This window comes from Salarias fasciatus, chromosome 5, assembly GCF_902148845.1.
Source record: "Salarias fasciatus chromosome 5, fSalaFa1.1, whole genome shotgun sequence".
In the NCBI taxonomy this organism is placed as follows: Eukaryota; Metazoa; Chordata; class Actinopteri; order Blenniiformes; family Blenniidae; genus Salarias; species Salarias fasciatus.
The window spans coordinates 31272663-31292205 of record NC_043749.1 but is presented as its reverse complement, the minus strand read 5'-3'; the positions used below and the strand labels follow the sequence as shown (position 1 = coordinate 31292205).

The following is a 19543-nucleotide window of genomic DNA, read 5'->3' as shown; positions in this document are numbered from 1 at the left end:
GGACGGCTTTCAGTGGCGTTCCCACTGAACGCCACTGAATTCCAGTAGAATTCCACAGTCTGCTTTCAGTTCCATCAACATTTGCAGAAAGTGGCGTGAGAGCATGCCGGGCTGGGCGGGATAATTGGCGCTCTTTACCGCGGGGGACGGCCCCATCAGCATGCTTTTAACCTCATGGAAAGTGCTCCCGGTTCAACTCCCGGACCATCGACTTCAGCTCCGACTGCAGCAGAGACCAGAAAGTCTGTCAGACTGCAGAAGCTTCCGGAGTCAAAACCCGGGCGACGCTTGTTTTGGAGGGATTTAGCAGTTTTCCAGCATTTAATGATTTTAAGGGGAGCAGTCTGGAGAGAGCCGGCTGGTTTTCTAACTACTTTCCAATTCTGACTTTGGGACAATTATTAGAAGAGAAAGCTTCACTGCAGCTGACGAACCACTTTGTGATTGAAATCCTTCAGAAAATAGTCCAAAAATATTAGGAAAGCACAACGTCTGGCCGCTGATTTTCAGTTTCAAATCTCGATTTGGCGCTTTTAGCTTTTATAATGAAACAAATCAGACAGAGAAGCATGAACAGTGGAGAACGCAGAGAACAATACACTGTAGACATTAAGAATGGAGCTCAGACACTCTTGGACAGAACACCAGGCTGGATTGTTATTGCGGTGACTGTCAACTCAAAAACTACCAAAACCAGGAGAATCTGTTACTCTTCATCCTCTGAACATGTGCACTGGTGACTGCGAGCATGGTGCGCATGCGGTGTTGCTGTTTCCTCCTGTTTCCATGGAGACACAGTCAGAATGTTTTCAAAAAGTTCCAAGAAAAACGGATGACGGCTGTTAAATTTTATCAACCGAATATAGAAAAGTTTATTGAAAGTTAAGCTGGAGGACAATTTCTTTACATTTTGTGTACTTTTGGCTTTATTGGTATATTCACTATATTTTATGACTTATTTTTGCATTCCCTCCATCTGTTCCATCCCCCAGGAATAATCCCTCCATCTATCCATCCATACCCACATCCATCATCTATCATCCATCCATCCCCCATCCATCCATTCATCCATCCATCCCTCCATCATCCCTCCATCCAGAGCTATTGAAGGATCTTTAAATCACTATGTCTAATTGGACAGTGTTTAGCAGCAGCAGCTGTTTCCTCTCGCCTCTCGTCGGGATGTGAAGCTGCCCTCACAGCGGATTTGGAGTCTCAAGAAGAACAATGGAGAGTCGAGCTGAAAGCCTTGTAATCACACATGTTAAGCTGGACGAAAACAAAAGATTTGTTTTGCTTTGTGTGTGTTTCAGAGTCCGTGGTGCCCAGTAGTGGGACTTTCCACGTCAAGCTGCCCAAGAAGAGAGGAGTGGAGCTGGGGATCACCATCAGTGGTAAGAGCCCAGTGTCTCACACACACATCATCTGTGGGTTGTTTAAAATCCCACAGACCACACACACACACACACACACACACACACACACACACACACACACACACACACACACACACACACAAGCGTGCGTTTCTTGTAAATACTGAGCCATTCTGGGCTCTAAAGCACAGCTCACACTGACTGGATGGTAAAGCAACCTGCTCTCATGATTCTGAGGAGTTTCACTGTTTCTGAGTTTTACGTCCCGCTCGGTTCAAACCTCTTTCTGAAATACGTACATTTCTACTAGCTTCACACTTAAGCACTAACACTAAAAACAATGTTTACCGTATCATACCTGGGACTATCACTGACTATAACTGGAACTTTTTTAAATTGTCCCGGTCAGTTCAGAGGCTGCATGCAGTCCAGTTTCCTCCTGAGAGGACTGGACCGGTGAAACAGATGGAATAACCTGGAAATTTAAACTTTCAAGATCTTCTCAGTTGTGATGCAGAGCATACCAGAAGAAAACCTCAATATTAGAAAGAAAAAAAATGAGGATTGCAAATGACTCAAATCTCACAATGAAACTGATGTTCATGAAAACATCTGTTGAAGGTAGGAAGGAAGGGTTTTGGCCCACGGGCCTTATGTTTGACACCCTGGTTTAGAGGTGTAATCATACAGTGTCCAGTCTGCAGTGTGAGCATGGCGCCGCTTTTAAATCATTCAGTGTCATTAGTGACGAGAAAACATTAAATATTTAGTTGTTCCGAGTGTGTGTGTGTGTGTGTGTGTGTGTGTGTGTGTGTGTGTGTGTGTGTGTGTGTGTGTGTGTGTGTGTGTGTCCTGCAGACTCTGTTTATACAGCGTTAGTTTCAGCCTCAGGGACTCGTGGCGGTGAACTGCTGACCCCGACACATTTTCCACTCTGCAGTCTCTCCGTACAAACAGTCTTCCATCATCTGAACTTTCTTTTGGAAAATGAGAGACTCCAGGGAAGGAGATGAACCAGGAAACACGTCAGGATAAACACAGCGGTTCCAGGGGAGAACCGGCCCAGGAGGCAGCAGTGAGGACCCCAGACCGGGCATGGCGGGGGCAGCATCATGCATGGCGGCTGCATGAGTCATGTAGTTGTAGTTTCTAGTTGTTGAAACTGAAGCGGGGAGCATCGACTTGGAGCCTCTGGATCAACACAGGGAACTGAAAATGAAACCGGTTCTGCAAAGCATCATGGGAAAATCTCACCAAGTCAAGATGTTTGAACCCGACTGACTCGAGAACAGATGCAGCAGCAGAGCAGGGATCTTCTGTTAGATGAATCCACTCAGACCTGTGGTGTGTGTGTGTGTGTGTGTCTGTGTGCTCAGTGTGTGAGCGCCGATCACTGAAAGCTTGACCTTTTCACTGGAGGTCGTCCTAAACGGGCCCTGGCTGAGCGGACAGCACGGCGGACCGTTCCTCCTCCCCGGCTGGTGAACCGCCTCCGGTCGGGCCGTCTGGCTCAGGTCGGCGCTTCTCGTGGTTTGTCACGGCCGGCGCCCGTCCTCCGGCCGTTTCCGGCAGAAACGCCTCGTTTCAGTGTGAAGCTGCTGATTGAGGGAGTTCATGAGAGGAAGGTGGAGGAGCTGCAGCTGAGGGACGAGCAGTGTGATGGCGCCATCTTCTGAGAGTGTGTGTGAACAGCAGCTCAAACAGCCTCAGTCTCATTGTGTTTGAAATGAGGTTATTTATAAAACACAAGGAGCAAAAAATATGGTTTTTATCAAATTACTACTGCTTCTACTATTCTGGCATTTTTAATAATTTAATAAACTGATAAACTTATGATGCTTCTGCTTTTGTCTATTTATTATCAAGCTTTCCTCTTTACCTCTTATTATCTGTGTCTTTATTTCCAATTGGAATTTAATTAAGTGGAACCTAAATCTGTTTTCTTGACTTGAACGTTGATGTTTTGAACAGTTGTGATACTTTAAACAGTCCTAATTACTGTCAGTAATGTTTTTTTTTTAATTAGTTCTCCCATTTCTATCAGAAATCCCAGAATACACTGCTGCAAAAACTTTTTTAGAAACAGTTTTTTAAATCAAACTTCACTGACTCATGTCCATCATTCTAATAGAAAATCTTCCTATAAGATCGGACTAAACCAGACTCATAGAGATTCTGAGTGAAGCGGTTCAGAAAGATGGATTCGATATGATCGTTATTTTTCCTTTAGTGCTGCTGCTTCCTGTTCAGATCCTTGTTTCATTTTGCTCCACAGCCAGTAAGAAGTCAGGAGAGCCGCTCATCATCTCTGACATCAAGAAGGGAAGCATGGCTCACAGGTAACAGAGTCTCTGCCATTTGACTCTTTCAGGTAAATCATCTGAACTGTAAACACTGTGTTTTATTTCCAGATCAGATGGAAGCAAAACACCGAAACTCCTCATATGACTGTAGTGACCTCTGACCCTGACCCTGGATGCTTTTCCCGCCTCCCTCCTCCAGAACAGGAACGCTGGAGCCCGGAGACAAGCTGCTGGCCATCGACAACATCCGGCTGGAGAACTGCTCCCGAGATGACGCCGAGCAGATCCTGCAGCAGTGCGAGGAGCTGGTCAAGCTGAAGATCCGCAAAGACGAGGACAACTCCGGTCAGTCTCCCAGGACGGAATATTACTGACGGCACCTTGGACTTATTCCATATAATATTTGAAAAGTATTGCTATGGATTAGTTTATTCGGGCTTTTTTTTTTCTCATAAAGTACAGAGTTGCTGATGAACATGTTTTTACATGATTGAACACGGTTACTTTACATTATGATCTCGGTTGGTTGGTCGACTGACGTGCATTTAAACTCTCACATTCACTCAAATTTCCGGTTTTATTTATTTACCAGCAAAAGCCTCTTTTTTAACTGTAACATTCAGTTCAGTTTATTTTAATTTGTCGCCGCCCACATGAATCTGGCCTTGGCTCTGAGCCCCGCGACCCTGAAGAGGACAAGCGGCTCGGAAAATGAATGAGTGAATTTTATTTCTGTGGCGTCAAATACATCTCAGTCATAACTTTTACCAAGAAAAACCAACAATTCCACCTGAAACAGCAGGAGACGCACATCTGTCTGCTGAGGCTGGTCACAGTGGAGATGCTGCTTGGTGAGATTTCTCACGTGGTGCAAACATTAAAAAAAAGAAAAGACAAAAAACAAAGAGACGACTGCATTGACAGAGTTTGGCCACAAGGTGGTGATGTTGTCTGTAACTACATGACTCAAACAGCAGCAGGAAACTCAGCTGAAGCACAGCTCTTTAAAACCAAGAGACAACCTGGTAAAACCAAAACCAACACATCAAATAAACACATTCAGACAGACGGAGAGGCAGATATGGATGAATGGATGGTTTCCTGCTAACGCAGCGAAATAATCTCAGCCATAATCCAGTTATAGAGCACACACACACACACATACACACACACACACACGCACACACGCACACACGCCTTACACACGTGCTTTATGGAAATGTGTAAGTTAAGTACACACTCATCATCCTCACCATCTTCACCATTGAGCTTCGCATGTAAACAAATATGGAGATAAATATTTTATAAACGATTAATCTGGGACTCGCAGAGGGATTACGTAATCATACAGATTATGAGGCTTTATTCATACACACACACACACACACACACACACGCACACACACTTAAACAAACACACACACTCACACACACACACACACACACACACACACACACACACACACACACACACGAGCCATAATGAGTAGAACTGATGGGTTCATGGCATTTGATGACGAGGCAGTCTTTGCCTGGGTTACCATGGAAACTGCATCTTCCTCCTTAAGAGTTCTGACCCACTTCTGGATGGAGTGTGTTTGTGTTTGTGCTTTTCGAATGAGCAGGTGACGTGTGTGTGTGTGTGTGTGTGTGTGTGTGTGTGTGTGTGTGTGTGTGTGTGTGCGTGCGTGCGTGCGTGCGTGCGTGCGTGCGTGCGTGCGTGCGTGCATGTGGCCAAGTGAATCTCAAGTGTTTGCAAAGAGCGTCTATGTCTGGGTATCGATTCATTAGAGTGATACGTGTGTGTGTGTGTGTGTGTGTGTGTGTGTGTGTGTGTGTGTGTGTGTGTGTGTGTGTGTGAGGCAAAATTCAGCGTTACTGAATTTAGGCTGCCTTGGAGATAGAAGGAAGTTTGAGGAAGTGAGCGCTCATAAGAAACTTCTATTTTTCATCTGCTCTGTTATTGGTGTGTGTGTGTGTGTGTGTGTGTGTGTGTGTGTGTGTGTGTGTGTGTGTGTGTGTGTGTGTGTGTGTGTGTGTGTCTCAGACGAGCAGGAGACGTCAGGCAGCATTATCTACACCGTGGAGCTGAAGCGCTACGGAGGCCCTCTGGGGATTACCATCTCAGGCACCGAGGAGCCCTTTGACCCCATCACCATATCCGGCCTGACCAAGAGAGGCCTGGCCGAGAGGTGCGCACACACACACACACACACACACACACACACACACACACACACACACACACACACACACACACACACACACACACACACACACACACACAGTCTTGTATTTCTATCCTTGTGGGGACCGTCCATTGACTCCCATTCATGTCTAGCCCCTAACCCTGACCCTTACCCTAACCCTAACCCACACCACAACAAAGCCTAACCCTAAAGAAATGTTTTTGCACTTTTACTTTTTTCAGTAACAACAACATGGTCAAGAAAACACTGTTTCTCCTACTTAGGACCAGAAAAAGGTCCCCACAAGGCACGTCGTTCCACGTTTTGCTATCCTTGTGGGGACATTTGGCCCCGACAAGGATAGAAATACAAGAACACACACACACACACACACACACACACACACTCTCTTGCTCTGTCCTTTCTTGGGAATCTAGGTTGCCACTCTGCTGCAGAGGAAGAGGCTCTGCAGCTGCAGGTTTCTCAGTTGTTCTACTTTTAGTGAGTTTTCTTAATTTTCCGGCTCGATGGCCGCGACTGGAGGCTGGCTTAAAACCGAAAACTGAGCCAACAATCTCCTTAACTGTGATATCCGACAATTTACAATCCCAAACCACACTAGGTCAAAGACAAATCTATCTGTCTATCTTTTGTTATATTTCTAGAACAGGGTTCTGCAACCTTTAAGACCAAAAGAGTCATTTTATTGAACTTATATCAAATCCAGCAGTTCAGGAGCCAAAAAGAACATTTAACCATTAAAATGAGGCGAATGCAGCTCAGGAAGTTACAGTCTTGGTTTTGATGAACAAACAGAAACTAGATCTGATTATGTACTTATGAAGTTTTAACTACAGTTCAGAATAGTGAACATTTTATTACACTGAACCTGTTTTTGTTCCTGATTTTAATAGTTTTGTTCTTTTCAGGCTTGATTTGTTGACAGTTTTGAAATTTTATTCATTTTATCTCTTTTTAAACAGTGTTTGTTTAATGTTTTTTCTGCCATATTTAAATTTCTTATGTTTGAAATTGGAGACATTTCAGGTTTTTAAGCTGTTCTATCATTTTTCCTCATTTCTTGTGGTTTTACAATTTTTCCCAATTTTACTTGAACCTTTTTTGAATCCCTTTTGAACCAAGAGTGACGGATCATATAATAATTTAAAAATAAGTTGAATGTTTTGGCTTCATGGAGCCGCTACAGAGGGACTAAAGAGCCACATGTGGCTCCAGAGCCGCAGGTTGAACACCCCTGTTCTACAATTTGTTGGAGTTTGAGTCGTAGCGTTCCATTCCCAGTCGTTTTTCTCATAAAGGGTTAAAGCCATAGAATAAATCTCCTCCGTGCTTCATGGAAACTCATGCTGAGACTGAAGCCAAAGCCTGAAGGAGCCTTCCCCTCCTGTGGTAAGAGCCTTTTTAGGGAAAATAGCAGCGGCGGCGGCGATGGCGGCGGCCCGGGGCGGTGAATCGGGGCCTTTTGCAGGCCAGTGTGCAGCAGGTGCCAGCTGAAACGAAGTGATGACAGAAGAGATAAAGAGAAACATGAGCTGAGAAGCACGAGTTGAGACAGCAGCCTGAATTCAAACCTTCAGGCGCTCCATGTGGGACGGACGTTCCTCTGCTGTCCACCGGGTGGCAGTGTTGAGTCTCCGCTGACACCGGCGTGTACTTTAGAAGTTTGGCACTTTCAGACCGAGGCCTCGTTTATATGAAAACATTTAAAGAGAAAACACTCGTTTCGGTGTTTACTTTTCAGAGAAGTTTGCATTTATATTGACATTGTCTGTTTCCATTGAAACAGCAGAAACGATAGCGATGTCGTTAGCGCGCCAGCTGCAAGTCAGTGCCGTTGGAAGCATTAACAGTGGAAAACAAAAATGGTGTCATTTAGCCAAACATTTCAGGCTTCATCTGCTCGACAGTGTTTTCAGCTGAAAGCCTTTGTCATGTTTTGGGGTTCCGTTTCCACGGCAACGGCGCTCAGAGTCACTGAAAACGCACTGACTCCATCTCCATGTAAATGTGGAAAACACAACTTTTCTGAAACGCTGCTGTGATTCCTGAACACACACACACACACACGTGCGCAGTGCCCCATTTCCTGGCGTGTGTGATGTAACGTTCCGTCTCCTCTGGTGAACCCAGTCGATAAAGCACTCTGCCGCCGACCTGCTGGCTAAAAGCCGTCTATAAATAACCGGAGGAGAACGGCGGCGTGGCCACAGCTGTGCGGCCGTCCACGCCGCCCTGCCTCGTCTCTTTATCTCCTCCAGAGATTGAGTTGTGTCAAAGCAGCCGAGTAATTCCAGCTATTAATTTCAGAAGCCCTGACCTCGGCTCTCATCTCTCTGGGTCTGATTGGTCATTAATAGGCCTGGAAGTTTGGGCGTGTGGTTGAAAGACTCCGCCCATGCGTTCGCTGTTCTTTCGTCTGAATCCAGATGAGTCATGAGATTCGTTTGGTTTAACAGGCCTAATTGTTATCCTGCTTTCTCCATTTGATCTTCTCCATGCACTTAAATAGTAAATGGTAAATGGATTTCACTCGTTTCCACCGCCGGAGACGTTCCCGGAGTCGTTTTTCCTGCTGATGCAGCAACAAAAAAACATTTCAGCTTTCTAATTTCCTGGTTAATGCAGCGACTGGATGTTATGTCTCAATAATAATTCATTTTTGTTCTGTTTTTGTTCTCCGTTCGCCTAGATCAGGGGTGTTCAACATGCGGCTCTGGAGCCAGTCTTTAGTCCCTCTGTAGCGGCTCCATGAAGAATTCACAACATGAAACCTGAATAAACAATTAAGTTACTTTATTATAGTTACACACCACAATTATATTCAAAAGGATTTGACAATTTTGGTTCAAATGGTATTACTGTAAATTAAAAATTAAAAAAAAGGTAGAGGTAAAATTTGGAAAAATAGCTCAAACCACAAGAAATTGGGTAAAAGAAACATTTTTTTTTATCATGGTTAGAAAAAAAACCAGGTAAAATGGCTAAAACAGCTACGTTTTAAAATTGTCAACAAGAAAGCTTAAAAAGAGGCGCAGAACTGTCAAAATCAGGTAAGAAAACTGGTTAAAAGTGTTGAAACTTTCATTATTCTGAACTGTCGTTGAAACTCCATGCATGTATCCTAACATATGGTTTTTGTTTGTGAATCAAAACTATAACTGAAACCGGATGAGCTGCATTCGCCTCATTCTGAAGGTTGGATGTTCTTTATGGCTCCAAACCAACTTGACATAGTGGAAAGTCACTGCAATGGTCTGGAGGTTGATGTGTGTGTTCGTGTGTGTTCAGGACCGGGGCGATCCACGTGGGCGACCGCATCCTGGCCATCAACAGCGTCAGCCTCAAAGGGAAGCCGCTGAGCGAAGCCATCCACCTCCTGCAGATGGCCGGAGAGACGGTCACGCTCAAGATCAAGAAACAGCTCGACAGTGAGTGTTTCAGCCTCCATTCACTGGGAAGTTACCGCTCTGAATCAGAAACGTCATTTTGAAGGGAGACCAGGCCATTTGGAGCAGATTCCTCAGGAGGAGCTGCCGATTTCTGTTCTTCTGTATAATACTCAAGCACAATCTTTTTGTTTTTGTGCTTCTTCATCCACAATATGTGTATAATGTGTCCCTGTAGTTTGACTTTATGATGTCTGTAATGTAAGAAAATAGCTGTGAAGCTTGTAATGTGAGGGTTTCAGTGTTTCTGTCAGGTTTTGTCTTTATCAGGGTTTCACAGACTGACCGATCTGCGATGTTTCCGGCACCATGCGTGCTTTTCAGAATCAACACAAAGAATTTTAAACATGAAGAAAAAACTTTAATTAGTCATCATTAGGAAGAAAAAGGGTGATTTGTTAGTTAAAACATCAATTATTTCATCCCTGGTGTCCACAGACCAGCGGCGTACAAATTCAGAAAATAATGACTGAAAGCTAGAACACCGATAAAATGTCCGATTTCTGAGAGGTCACTGTGAATTTCCCCAAGATTTCCTCATCTTATCTGGATGTATCTTCTTCTATTTAATGATAGATAAATTAATTCTGACTGTTTTCACCTCTGTTTTGTTCGAATTCCGTCTCAGACATGGAGGAGAGGAAAGCGGCGGCCGAGGCCGAGGACACGACGGAAAACGACCTGAGCGACACGGAGGAGGACGACCTGACGGACAGCCAGCAGACCAACAAGCTGTCGGAGCTGTACTCCACCACCATCCCCAGCGTGGACTCCGCCATGGACTCCTGGGACGGATCGGGGATGGACGCCGGCTACGGCAGCCAGGGTGGGTCTGGTCCGGACCGGGACCGCGATGGAACCGTTCTCTCTTCTCCGCTCACACTCTGACATCCGTCCGTCCTCCTGCAGGCACCTACAGCCACCAAGCAGCCGGCATCGCCCTCCACCCGCACGAGTGGCGCAGCGCCAAGCAGCAGCGCAGCAGCACGCCCCCTCCTGGCCGCAGGAAGAACTACCCCTTCAGCGACGGAGGCTTCAGTGAGGACGACTGGGACAAACCGCCAGGGTAGGAACCGACCCGACAAACCGCCAGGGTAGGAACCGACCCGACAAACCGCCAGGGTAGGAACCGACCCGACAAACCGCCAGGGTAGGAACCAACCCGCCAAACCGCCAGGGTAGGAACCAACCCGCCAAACCGCCAGGGTAGGAACCGACCCGCCAAACCGCCAGGGTAGGAACTGACCCGACAAACCGCCAGGGTAGGAACTGACCCGACAAACCGCCTGGGTAGGAACCGACCCGACAAACCGCCAGGGTAGGAACCGACCCGGGTTCACACCAACTCACACCTCCAGGGAAGATTCCTGCAGTTTGAAGTATTTCTGACTGTTAAAAGGTGAATGGTCGGATATGAAATGGAAAAAACAACCAAATCTGAGGCTCAGGAAAAGAAACATACGATCATTTATCTAACAGCGCAAAGCTTCACTGAGTTTGAATGAACGTGAGACAGCCGTTTGCAGTGAGTCGGTCAACGGAGCCTTGAAGTTTAGAATTGTGGACTAAACGGCGCCCACACAAGGCATGGGCGTGTAAAACATCTGACTGAGGGAAGAGAGGAGGCCGGTTCTGATGTTGTGGAGTGTTTCCCACGCCGATGCTTCCACGCCGGGGAGCCTTGAATCTCCTCTGGCGGCGGTCAGCCCTGAAGGCACCACGAGTCCCACGGGACGGTCCTCCCTCCTCCGCAGCTCTCGACCCCCGGCGGCGTTACGTAACTGCAGCCGGCGCTCCATTCCTCACAAGGCTTCACCTCCCGACTCACCAAGGCGGCGACACACTCCGACTGAACGGCTTCACACCGCAGCAGTAAATTCGCCTCGCAGCGTCTGTTTTCCAGCCGGAGAAACCGCAGAGACGAGGAAGCATCAGCGCTGTGAGAATCCCACAATCCTGACCTCATCTCAGACCAGTGAATCGGCTCCGGCCTTTAAACCATCGTCCACGGCTGGGAAATGGATTGTTTGGGTTGTAGAAGTGATCTAAGGATTATTAGGGTTTGATCCAAAGGAATAACAGTCATTATTACCTGAATGTTCATTTCAAACTAGATTTGAATAAGTCATTTTTTCCAAGCATTTGATACTTTATGTTGTTTACATGTTTTTATACAAGATTCCAACTCGTTTCTGTCGTTTAAAAGTTTTTTCTGACTTTTCATTTGCATCTTAATCCATTTTCCACTTTGATTTGTGTTAAAGGTGCTGTAGGCAGGATTCCGCATCTCCGCCATCTTGCTTAGGGTTACCTAAGCAAGATGGCGATTTGACCCATCTAAGATGGCGATTTGAAACCCAGCACAGCCAATCCTGTCCTGTTTTCTCTGATATCATGCCCTTACGCAAGTTAAGCCCCTCCCACAAGAACATGCAACGAACGCCCCACAACCAATCACGGTTAGAGCCTCAGGGTCTTTTCTGATTGGTCAAAGATACCTGGAGCTGTCCAGATTCCTTTTCAGCTCAGAACAGAGACAGATGGAAACACTGCGCCCTCGCGGTAGTGCAGTTATGCTACACTCCTAAAGGATTATCAATAGGGATGGGACGAGATCCCACGAGATCGAAATGCCGCGAGATTGAGTACGTTTATATGCAGGCAATAACTGGAATATTGAGGGAATAATACATTACACGGCGCACAGCCATATAAAGACGTGCAAAACCCTGAATATGCTCATATTCATATTTAAAACCCCGTCGAAAAGGACATGAAATACTGTGCTGCGCATGTTCTATCCGCAAGGAGTCTTGGTCTTTTGAGTACACAAACTACTTGTCATACAGTTTAATTGCTACGACGTAAAGAAAATGTGCGGAAACAATCGTTGAGTTCTTCTCTTTTACTGAAAAAAACGGTGCATCGCATCAACGAACATTTTACCACGTCTCGCTCACACTCTTTTTCTAACAACATGCAGAGAGAGCCTGCAGCGCTGCGGCGCCCTTCTTCCTCTGTGGTGTCTGTGTAAAATAAGGTTGAACATGCAAACAGCACACCTAGTGGCGTGAAGTGCAGATGCAGTCATGGCGTCGTCTGTGCGCCGCGGTTTGAACGTGAATAGGCGAACTAGGCGGCGCAGTGTACAGGGGAGGGTGCCGTGGCCGTACAAGGGGCGCCCCGACGCTCCGTGTGAGCACCGCTCTGCGCCGCTCCGACGCTGCATGTGAGTACCGCACAGCTCAGCACCCCCCACCCGGTCTCGTCTCCATCTCGTGGACTCAATCTCGTGAGACATCTCGTCTCGTGGAATTTGTGTCTCGTCCCACCCCTAATTATCAATGGATACTCTAACATTTAATCCAAAGAAAACACAGAAAAATTAGCATTGACTAGCAAAATCCTGCCTACAGCACCTTTAAATGTTTAAATGAAAATGTAAATTAGTGAAACAAAACAGGTTAAACATCCTATAAAAACTTGAAAAAATGACAAATATTTATAACTGTGTTCATTCTACACCTTCCCACTATATTGGAAAACTGCTCATTATTATACGCAAGTAGAAACAAGTGAAACATTTTCTCCCTCCTCCATCGACCCATAAATGACAGATAAAGGTAATAAAATTTTCCCGCCATAGTGATTAGCATGTTTTGAGAATCCCTCTTGATTTTAAGGACAGCATTTGTTGGACAGCATTTAATGTTTTAAGAATGGGCGAGTTTTCAGTTATGTGCACAACAACGTCTGATTTACACCAAAGCAGTTTCATCCATTTAGAAAAGTTTTAAAAGATCTTCAGGATGTGAGTGTGTTGAATGAGAACATCTGATCTGCAGGATTCACTGAGATAAAATCAAAAAGCAAAGAGGAGGGCAGAGAGACGGATGAACCCGTCAAAACGAAGGAAAGAAGAGGAGCCTGGGTACCAAGCCGGTGATATGAGCAGAATACAGCAGACACCAAGAGGCGGAGTGTGAACCCAGAGTTTACCCTCCGAGGAACAGAACTCATTGTTCCTTTATTTCTTGTAATCATACCTGGCTTGATGGGAAACGATCTGGCTTTATCTGACAGTGGAAAACATTTGCGTCCCTTCAGAAACAGGCTGGGAACATCCGATCGTGGAGCGTTCCCTCCGCCTGTGTGTGGAAACCTGCTGAGATCCTGTTTGTGTTGCAGCTTCATCGGCCAGCCGCCCGACGGCATCCTGCTGGACCCGGACGACAGCTTCTGGTGTCAGGCGCTGGAGGACCTGGAGACCTGCGGACAGTCCGAGCTCCTCCGGGAGATCGAGGTCAGCCCCGATTCACACCGCTTTCACCTGATCCATGTATCGATTGTTCCACTGACGCTTCTTTCTCCAGGGGACGTTTTTCATTTACTTTGGGATTCAGACCGCAGGTCTCTGTACATCCTCTTCAGGTCTGAGTAGCAGTTCTGTGAACGCAGCCTCTGAGCTGTCAGTACTCCATAAGCTCTTAATTCAGAATGTAAGGCTACGTTCACACTGCAGGGCTTAATGCTCAGTTTGGATTTTTTTTGTGAAATCCGATTTCTTTACGAGTTCGTTCACATTTACATTAAAATGCGACTTGCATGTGATCTCCCGTCTGAACTTAAACACCACCCAAAAGTGTCCCGCATGCGCAGAAGACGACATGACGTCACGCAGCAGCGCTTCAGTGTTTGCGGAACCCACAAACAACAAACAGAATCTGTAGCTTTTCAAGCGTCGATTTATTTAAGATCTGATCAAACACGCCTTGCAATTGAACATTGAGCAATCATTTGAGCGCAGCGCTTCTAATCAGCCGCGCCGAGCTCCGTGTGTGTGTGTGTGTGTGTGTGTGCGTGTGTGTGTGTGTGTGTGTGTGTGTGTGTGTGTGTGAGAGAGAAAGAGAGAGAGGGAGAGAGAGAGAGAGAGCGCGCATGTGGATATTATTATTATTTTTCCTCCCCGTTGTCCTGGTGCTGCAGAATTTAGCAGTTTTTGGCCATGGCGTTTTGTGGGGCAGTGGCAGCAACATCCGTCCAGAGAGACGCAGCCAGGAGTGGTGGGACAGTGATGAGAGGCTTTACGGAGTTCAATAATAATTTTCGGATGAAAGAACTACCTTTATGTGCGTCTGCGAGCGCCTTTTTTTTTAACACGGTAAGACACACGTCTTCGGCGCCCATATCGTGACGTGTAGGTCGGATAAACGCGCCCTGGCCGTTCAGACTGAAGTCGCATGGCAAAAGATCAGATACGTATCGGATTTAGGACCACATATCCAAGCGGCCTGGGTCGCATTTGAAAAAATCGGATCTGTGTCGTTCAGACTGTCATGAAAAGATCCGATCCAGGTCGCACAGGGGCAAAACAATCGGATTTGGGTCACTTCAGCCTGCAGTGTGAACGTAGCCCAAAAGCAGCTTTATGTACAACAGCATCACATCCAACCTGGTGGCACATTTCACTCACTCCTTATTCCTCAAACATCAGCGGCGCCGAACACTTTGGTGTGTCCAGAGTCAGAGGTGACAGTGAGAACAAGTTTAAACCACTTTAAAAGAGAAAACCTGAAGCCTGACTGGTGTCATCAGTGACTCTCAGTAAAGGAGCCTCCGTGCACTCAGGCTTTGTGTGTCCGTGCAGGCGTCCATCATGACGGGCACCGCCATCACTCTGGGCGTGGACGGCGTGGGCAAGCCGCCGGCCGAGCCCATCCTGAGCCACAGCCGGATGAGCCCGCTGCGCAGGAACTCGCTCCTGCACCACCAGGGGAACCTGCTCCACCAGGGGGCCCACCTGCACGAGGAGGCCCAGCTCCACCAAGGTGACCAACACTCCGCCCCCCCAGCGCCTGTCGCTCCCGATCTGCTGCAGCATCAGGTCCTCGGGTTCATGAGCGCCGGAGGTCAGACCTTCAGTTTAAAGGTTTCTTTCTGGCACATAAACTGGTATGTCTCTCAAATCCCTGAAAACGCTCCCAAGGTGGAACTTTTTGAAAAATTAACCGACTGTGTTTCCATGGAAACACGGGATTTCGCAACTCTTTGAAAACGGTCAGGCTCCATCTTCAGTGAAACCGAGGACAATGCAACTTTTCTGAAACTCTGCTGCCGTGGCCACAGGGAACCCTGTTCCTGCAGACGCTCGGTCCGTTTCCAGCTCTCTGCCAGGCGTGCTGAAGCAGGGAGAGAGCTAACACCTTAGAAATATACAAAGGCTAGATGCTTCATTTGGGACGGCGTCACTGGCGGCCATCTTGCTCCAGGCAGCTTCCACAAACTCACAAACTCTTGCTTTGCTGAAGTGGTGATGGATTTGGTTTGTGTTCATTTCAAGTTCACTCTCACTCTATCTCTGTGTATTTGTGAAATTAAATCTCAAGTTAGCATAATTAAATCTTATATCAAGTCATTAGGAGGGCTTTAAATGTAATAAAAGTTACTTTTATGTCCAAGATATTAAAGACATTAAAGAGTATCGTGAGAATAATGCATTTTAAAGTAAAAATAGAAATATGGCCGCCGACGTGTGTCTCCATCAGCCGCTAGAGTGGCTGAGACATCCAGACTTTCTATATGTCTCAGGCTGGAACCTGCTGGACCAGGGTTCTCCAGGAAGAGGGGCTGGGCACCACTCTTCCACACATTCAATTCAGCTTTATTTACATAGTGCCAAACACAACACGGTCATTTTGAGGCACTTTTACTGACATGAAGCAGAGGCGATGGTAAAGAGGGAAAACCTCTTCCTACAGGAAGAGAGCTGCAGGCCCAGGCTCAGGGGTGGACCTGCTCCTCCGGTCGGGGTTGGAGGATAGAGAGAGGGGATTCTCTGATTTGCTCTGTCACATGAAAATCTAACCTTGTCTACATTTTTACAGCGAAAACAAAGCCCCAGGCTCTGAAGTCTTCAGCCCCACCAAGTGGGCCGTCTATTTGTTTTTTTAAAGCCGTATGAGGAAATGTGTAAATCAGTTTGTTCTTCCACAGTTGAGTGACACAAACCCGTTTCTGCAGTCCACTCGTAATAAAGGGTTTAAAAATGAAAAAGAACAGTAAAATAATGCTGACTCCACACTTTGAAACCAGCGTTTTTTTCTTCTGTTGCACTCAGACGCACACCTGCACGAGGAGGCCCATTTCAACCAGGAGCACCTGCACCAGGGGGCCCACATCCTCCAGGACAGCCAGTCCCCCCTCCTGCACCACGAGCCCAAAGCCAAGGCCTCGCTCAGGGTGTCGGAGAGGACGTGGGAGTCCCGGCGGATCAAGGAGGAGATGCAGGGCATTCTGTCTCCGACGCCTCTGGAGCTGCACAAAGTGAGTTCAGATCGTCTTCAGGACGTTTCTGGGGTTTGACTTCAAGCCTCAATGCTACAATCAAGAAGGAAAAATCCTGAGTTTTTTTTTTTTTGTGCAGAGTATGTTTTTCTCATTGAAATGATGAAAAAGTTCTTAAAAAGTTTTTTTTTTTTTTTTTTTTTTTTTTACATTTTCTGGATTTTAAGTTCCAGTTTTTTAGTTCTAATTCAGGCAAATTATTCTTTTCTGGTAATTCTGTGTTGAATCTCCTCATATTGCAAGTGTCTGACTCCCATTCTCTCTGATGTACAGATCATGTGTGTACATTTTTCTCAGGGCAAGCAATGCCTCAGGCTCTGAAACTCGACTGATCCGTCGGGTTTTTTCAGTCCGTACATGAATGGGAATGTGTAAATCAGTTTGTTCTTCGACAGTTGAGTGACACAGGTCCTCCCTGTTTCTGCAGCCCCCTGGCTGAGAGCAGTTTCTATCTGTCCTCGGGTTTTTTCCATTTCACGACCATTTTCTTGAAAACACAGCCATTAATCATTCCCCGGGCTCAGCTGACTTGTTTTTGCTTTACAGTGTAGAGTGTTATGTAATACAGTACGGCGGCCCGGCCCCCTCGTACCACTGTACGCTGGCGTCTACATGTCTTCACCTCCCCTCGGATTTACAGTAACAGCTCCACACACGGGTCGAGGCGGACCTGAGAAACCCATTCGTTTCCCACAGGGAGCAAAATCCATTAATGTGAACTAAACCCTGGGCTGTTTTAACTGATGGACCAGCTGGAATCTGGCCAGTGTTTTTTTATACTGGCCAGCTCATTAAATGATCATACAATATTCATATATCACAGTTCCTGGCTTCTTGGTGAGCCGCAGCTCTCGGCTGAACATCTGGCCTGCATTAGGTGTTATAAAGACCTCCATCCTGTGGGCGTATCGCGTTACGCCGTGCTCGTACTGTACGATGGGCTCTCGTGTTGATTCATTGTGCTTCAGTAAAACGTGCCACGTGCGTAAACAGTAATAGAGCAGACTCGAATGGATGATACATCAGTTTGACTTTTGGCCGATCCGGTGAGAACAACACCGTGGCTAACATCATGAGCCATCAAAAACATATTCATGAGTTAAATGTGGTAAAAGGACGGTGTGTGTTCTTCTGCAGGTGACGGTGATAAAGGATCCAGAGAGCGACGACTTCGGCTTCAGCGTGTCGGACGGCTTCTTGGAGAAGGGCGTGTACGTCAACATGATCCGACCGGACGGACCGGCCGACCGGTCCGGATTAAGACCCTACGATCGGATCCTGCAGGTAAACGGAGGGCGGAGGAGTGTTTTCACTCCCGGGGAGATGAATGAGCTTCCTGAAAGAGCGAGCGGTAAAGGCCCCGTTCACACAGCAACACTCCCGGTGACAACGCACCATCTTTACATTTTTGCTTTGGAAAAGTTTGGCATTTGCTCGGCAACGTTTGGAAAAGTTGGTGGAAATGCATAAAGAGATGTAGTTTTGATGTTGGGCCACCAGTGGGTGCTGTTGGAATGAAGCCTAGCAATTTTCAAGAAGGTCCACCTTGGAAACCACTGACAAAAACCTGGGTTTTCAGCGGCTCGAAGCAGCGTTGTCGTGTAGATGGACTCCAAAACACAACAAAAGTTTTTCTGTTTGCACTTGAAAACGCTGTCGTGTTAACGAGGCCTAAAATCTCAGAAAACCGTCTCTGAGGCTTCAGTCACGCGGCAGGTCCTGATGCTCCATCCTGATTTCCTGCTGGTTTTTTGCGCTGCTCAGGTGAACCACGTCCGGACGCGGGACTTCGACTGCTGCCTGGCCGTGCCGCTCATCACAGAGGCCGGAGACCGCCTGGAGCTGGTCATCAGCCGCAACCCGCTGGCCAACGACGACCCGGAGGACAATAACAACACTTTAGACCATGCACTAGACCTGTAACACTCTCCCACGCAAAGGTCAAACTCTGCGCGCACACACACACACACACACACACACACACAGACACAGACACACACACACAGACACACACACACACACACACACACACACACACACACACACACACACACACAGGCAAGATACACACACTTCACTGGCAATAACTCTCCAAACGACTTTAACTGGAAGACAGACTCAAACGTTTGCATGCACTTCCAACCATCCCATCCCATTCATGTTGGGTTTGAGCTGCTGTCAGAGTGTTTCATCATTAGAAAAGCACAACCTCAGTGCAGGAAGAGAGGGAAAAAGAAATACCTCAGGCTCCGGGGACGTCGGGCGGGACGTCCAAGGTGCTGCTCCAATGTGACCAAGCCGAGCAACCAGTTACTTATCCTGGCCCCAAAGCAATTTTTGTTCCTTAAAACACACACCTGCAGATTGAGGAAGGTCATTTAAAGAGATGTAGGGTTTATATTAAAGTGGTTCCAGCTGAAGAATTCATCTTCATCAACATGAACTCATCTGGATTAACAGCCGGTTCATTAGTCGTCGTCCTGCCGTTAACAGGAATCTGCTTCACTGACCAACATCGTTTCTGAACCATTGACAGCAGAGAAAAGAGATGACAGAGGGCGAAAGAAATGGCCGTGCACGGATTACAGAGTTCACTGGTTTAATGGACACATGATGAGTCTGAAGTGGAGATCAAACCAGCGGTTCATGAAGGGACTGCACCTAGCAGATGTAGCCTCTGTAAAAAGTCGACATTGCTGCTAAAGGTCTGCTGCTTCTCAGCAATCACCGTGAGATTCTTCTGGAAAGGGCATTTTCCAGCCGTACGCGGCAGATTTCTATATTTGATACCATTTTAACATTCCCATCTGAATTAGTGCCATCGTTACAAGGTCAGGTTCATGAAGTCGTTACTGCTGCCAAGT

The 19543-nt window shown here is 46.8% G+C and overlaps 1 protein-coding gene across 1 annotated transcript in view; it reads left to right on the top strand.

Annotated features, from left to right (window-relative positions):
• Positions 1-18934, top strand: part of grip2b (glutamate receptor interacting protein 2b) — a 39078-nt gene extending 20144 nt beyond the window's left edge. Inside the window, exons 14-25 of the mRNA XM_030091673.1 lie at positions 1314-1394; positions 3652-3715; positions 3879-4024; positions 5727-5871; positions 9178-9317; positions 9964-10161; positions 10245-10401; positions 13524-13638; positions 14983-15163; positions 16453-16658; positions 17817-17963; positions 18444-18934. Coding sequence (XP_029947533.1) covers positions 1314-1394; positions 3652-3715; positions 3879-4024; positions 5727-5871; positions 9178-9317; positions 9964-10161; positions 10245-10401; positions 13524-13638; positions 14983-15163; positions 16453-16658; positions 17817-17963; positions 18444-18602 — 1739 coding nt within the window. The 3' untranslated portion in view covers positions 18603-18934. The remainder of the gene's footprint in view (positions 1-1313; positions 1395-3651; positions 3716-3878; positions 4025-5726; positions 5872-9177; positions 9318-9963; positions 10162-10244; positions 10402-13523; positions 13639-14982; positions 15164-16452; positions 16659-17816; positions 17964-18443) is intronic.
• Positions 18935-19543: the final 609 nt, after the last annotated feature.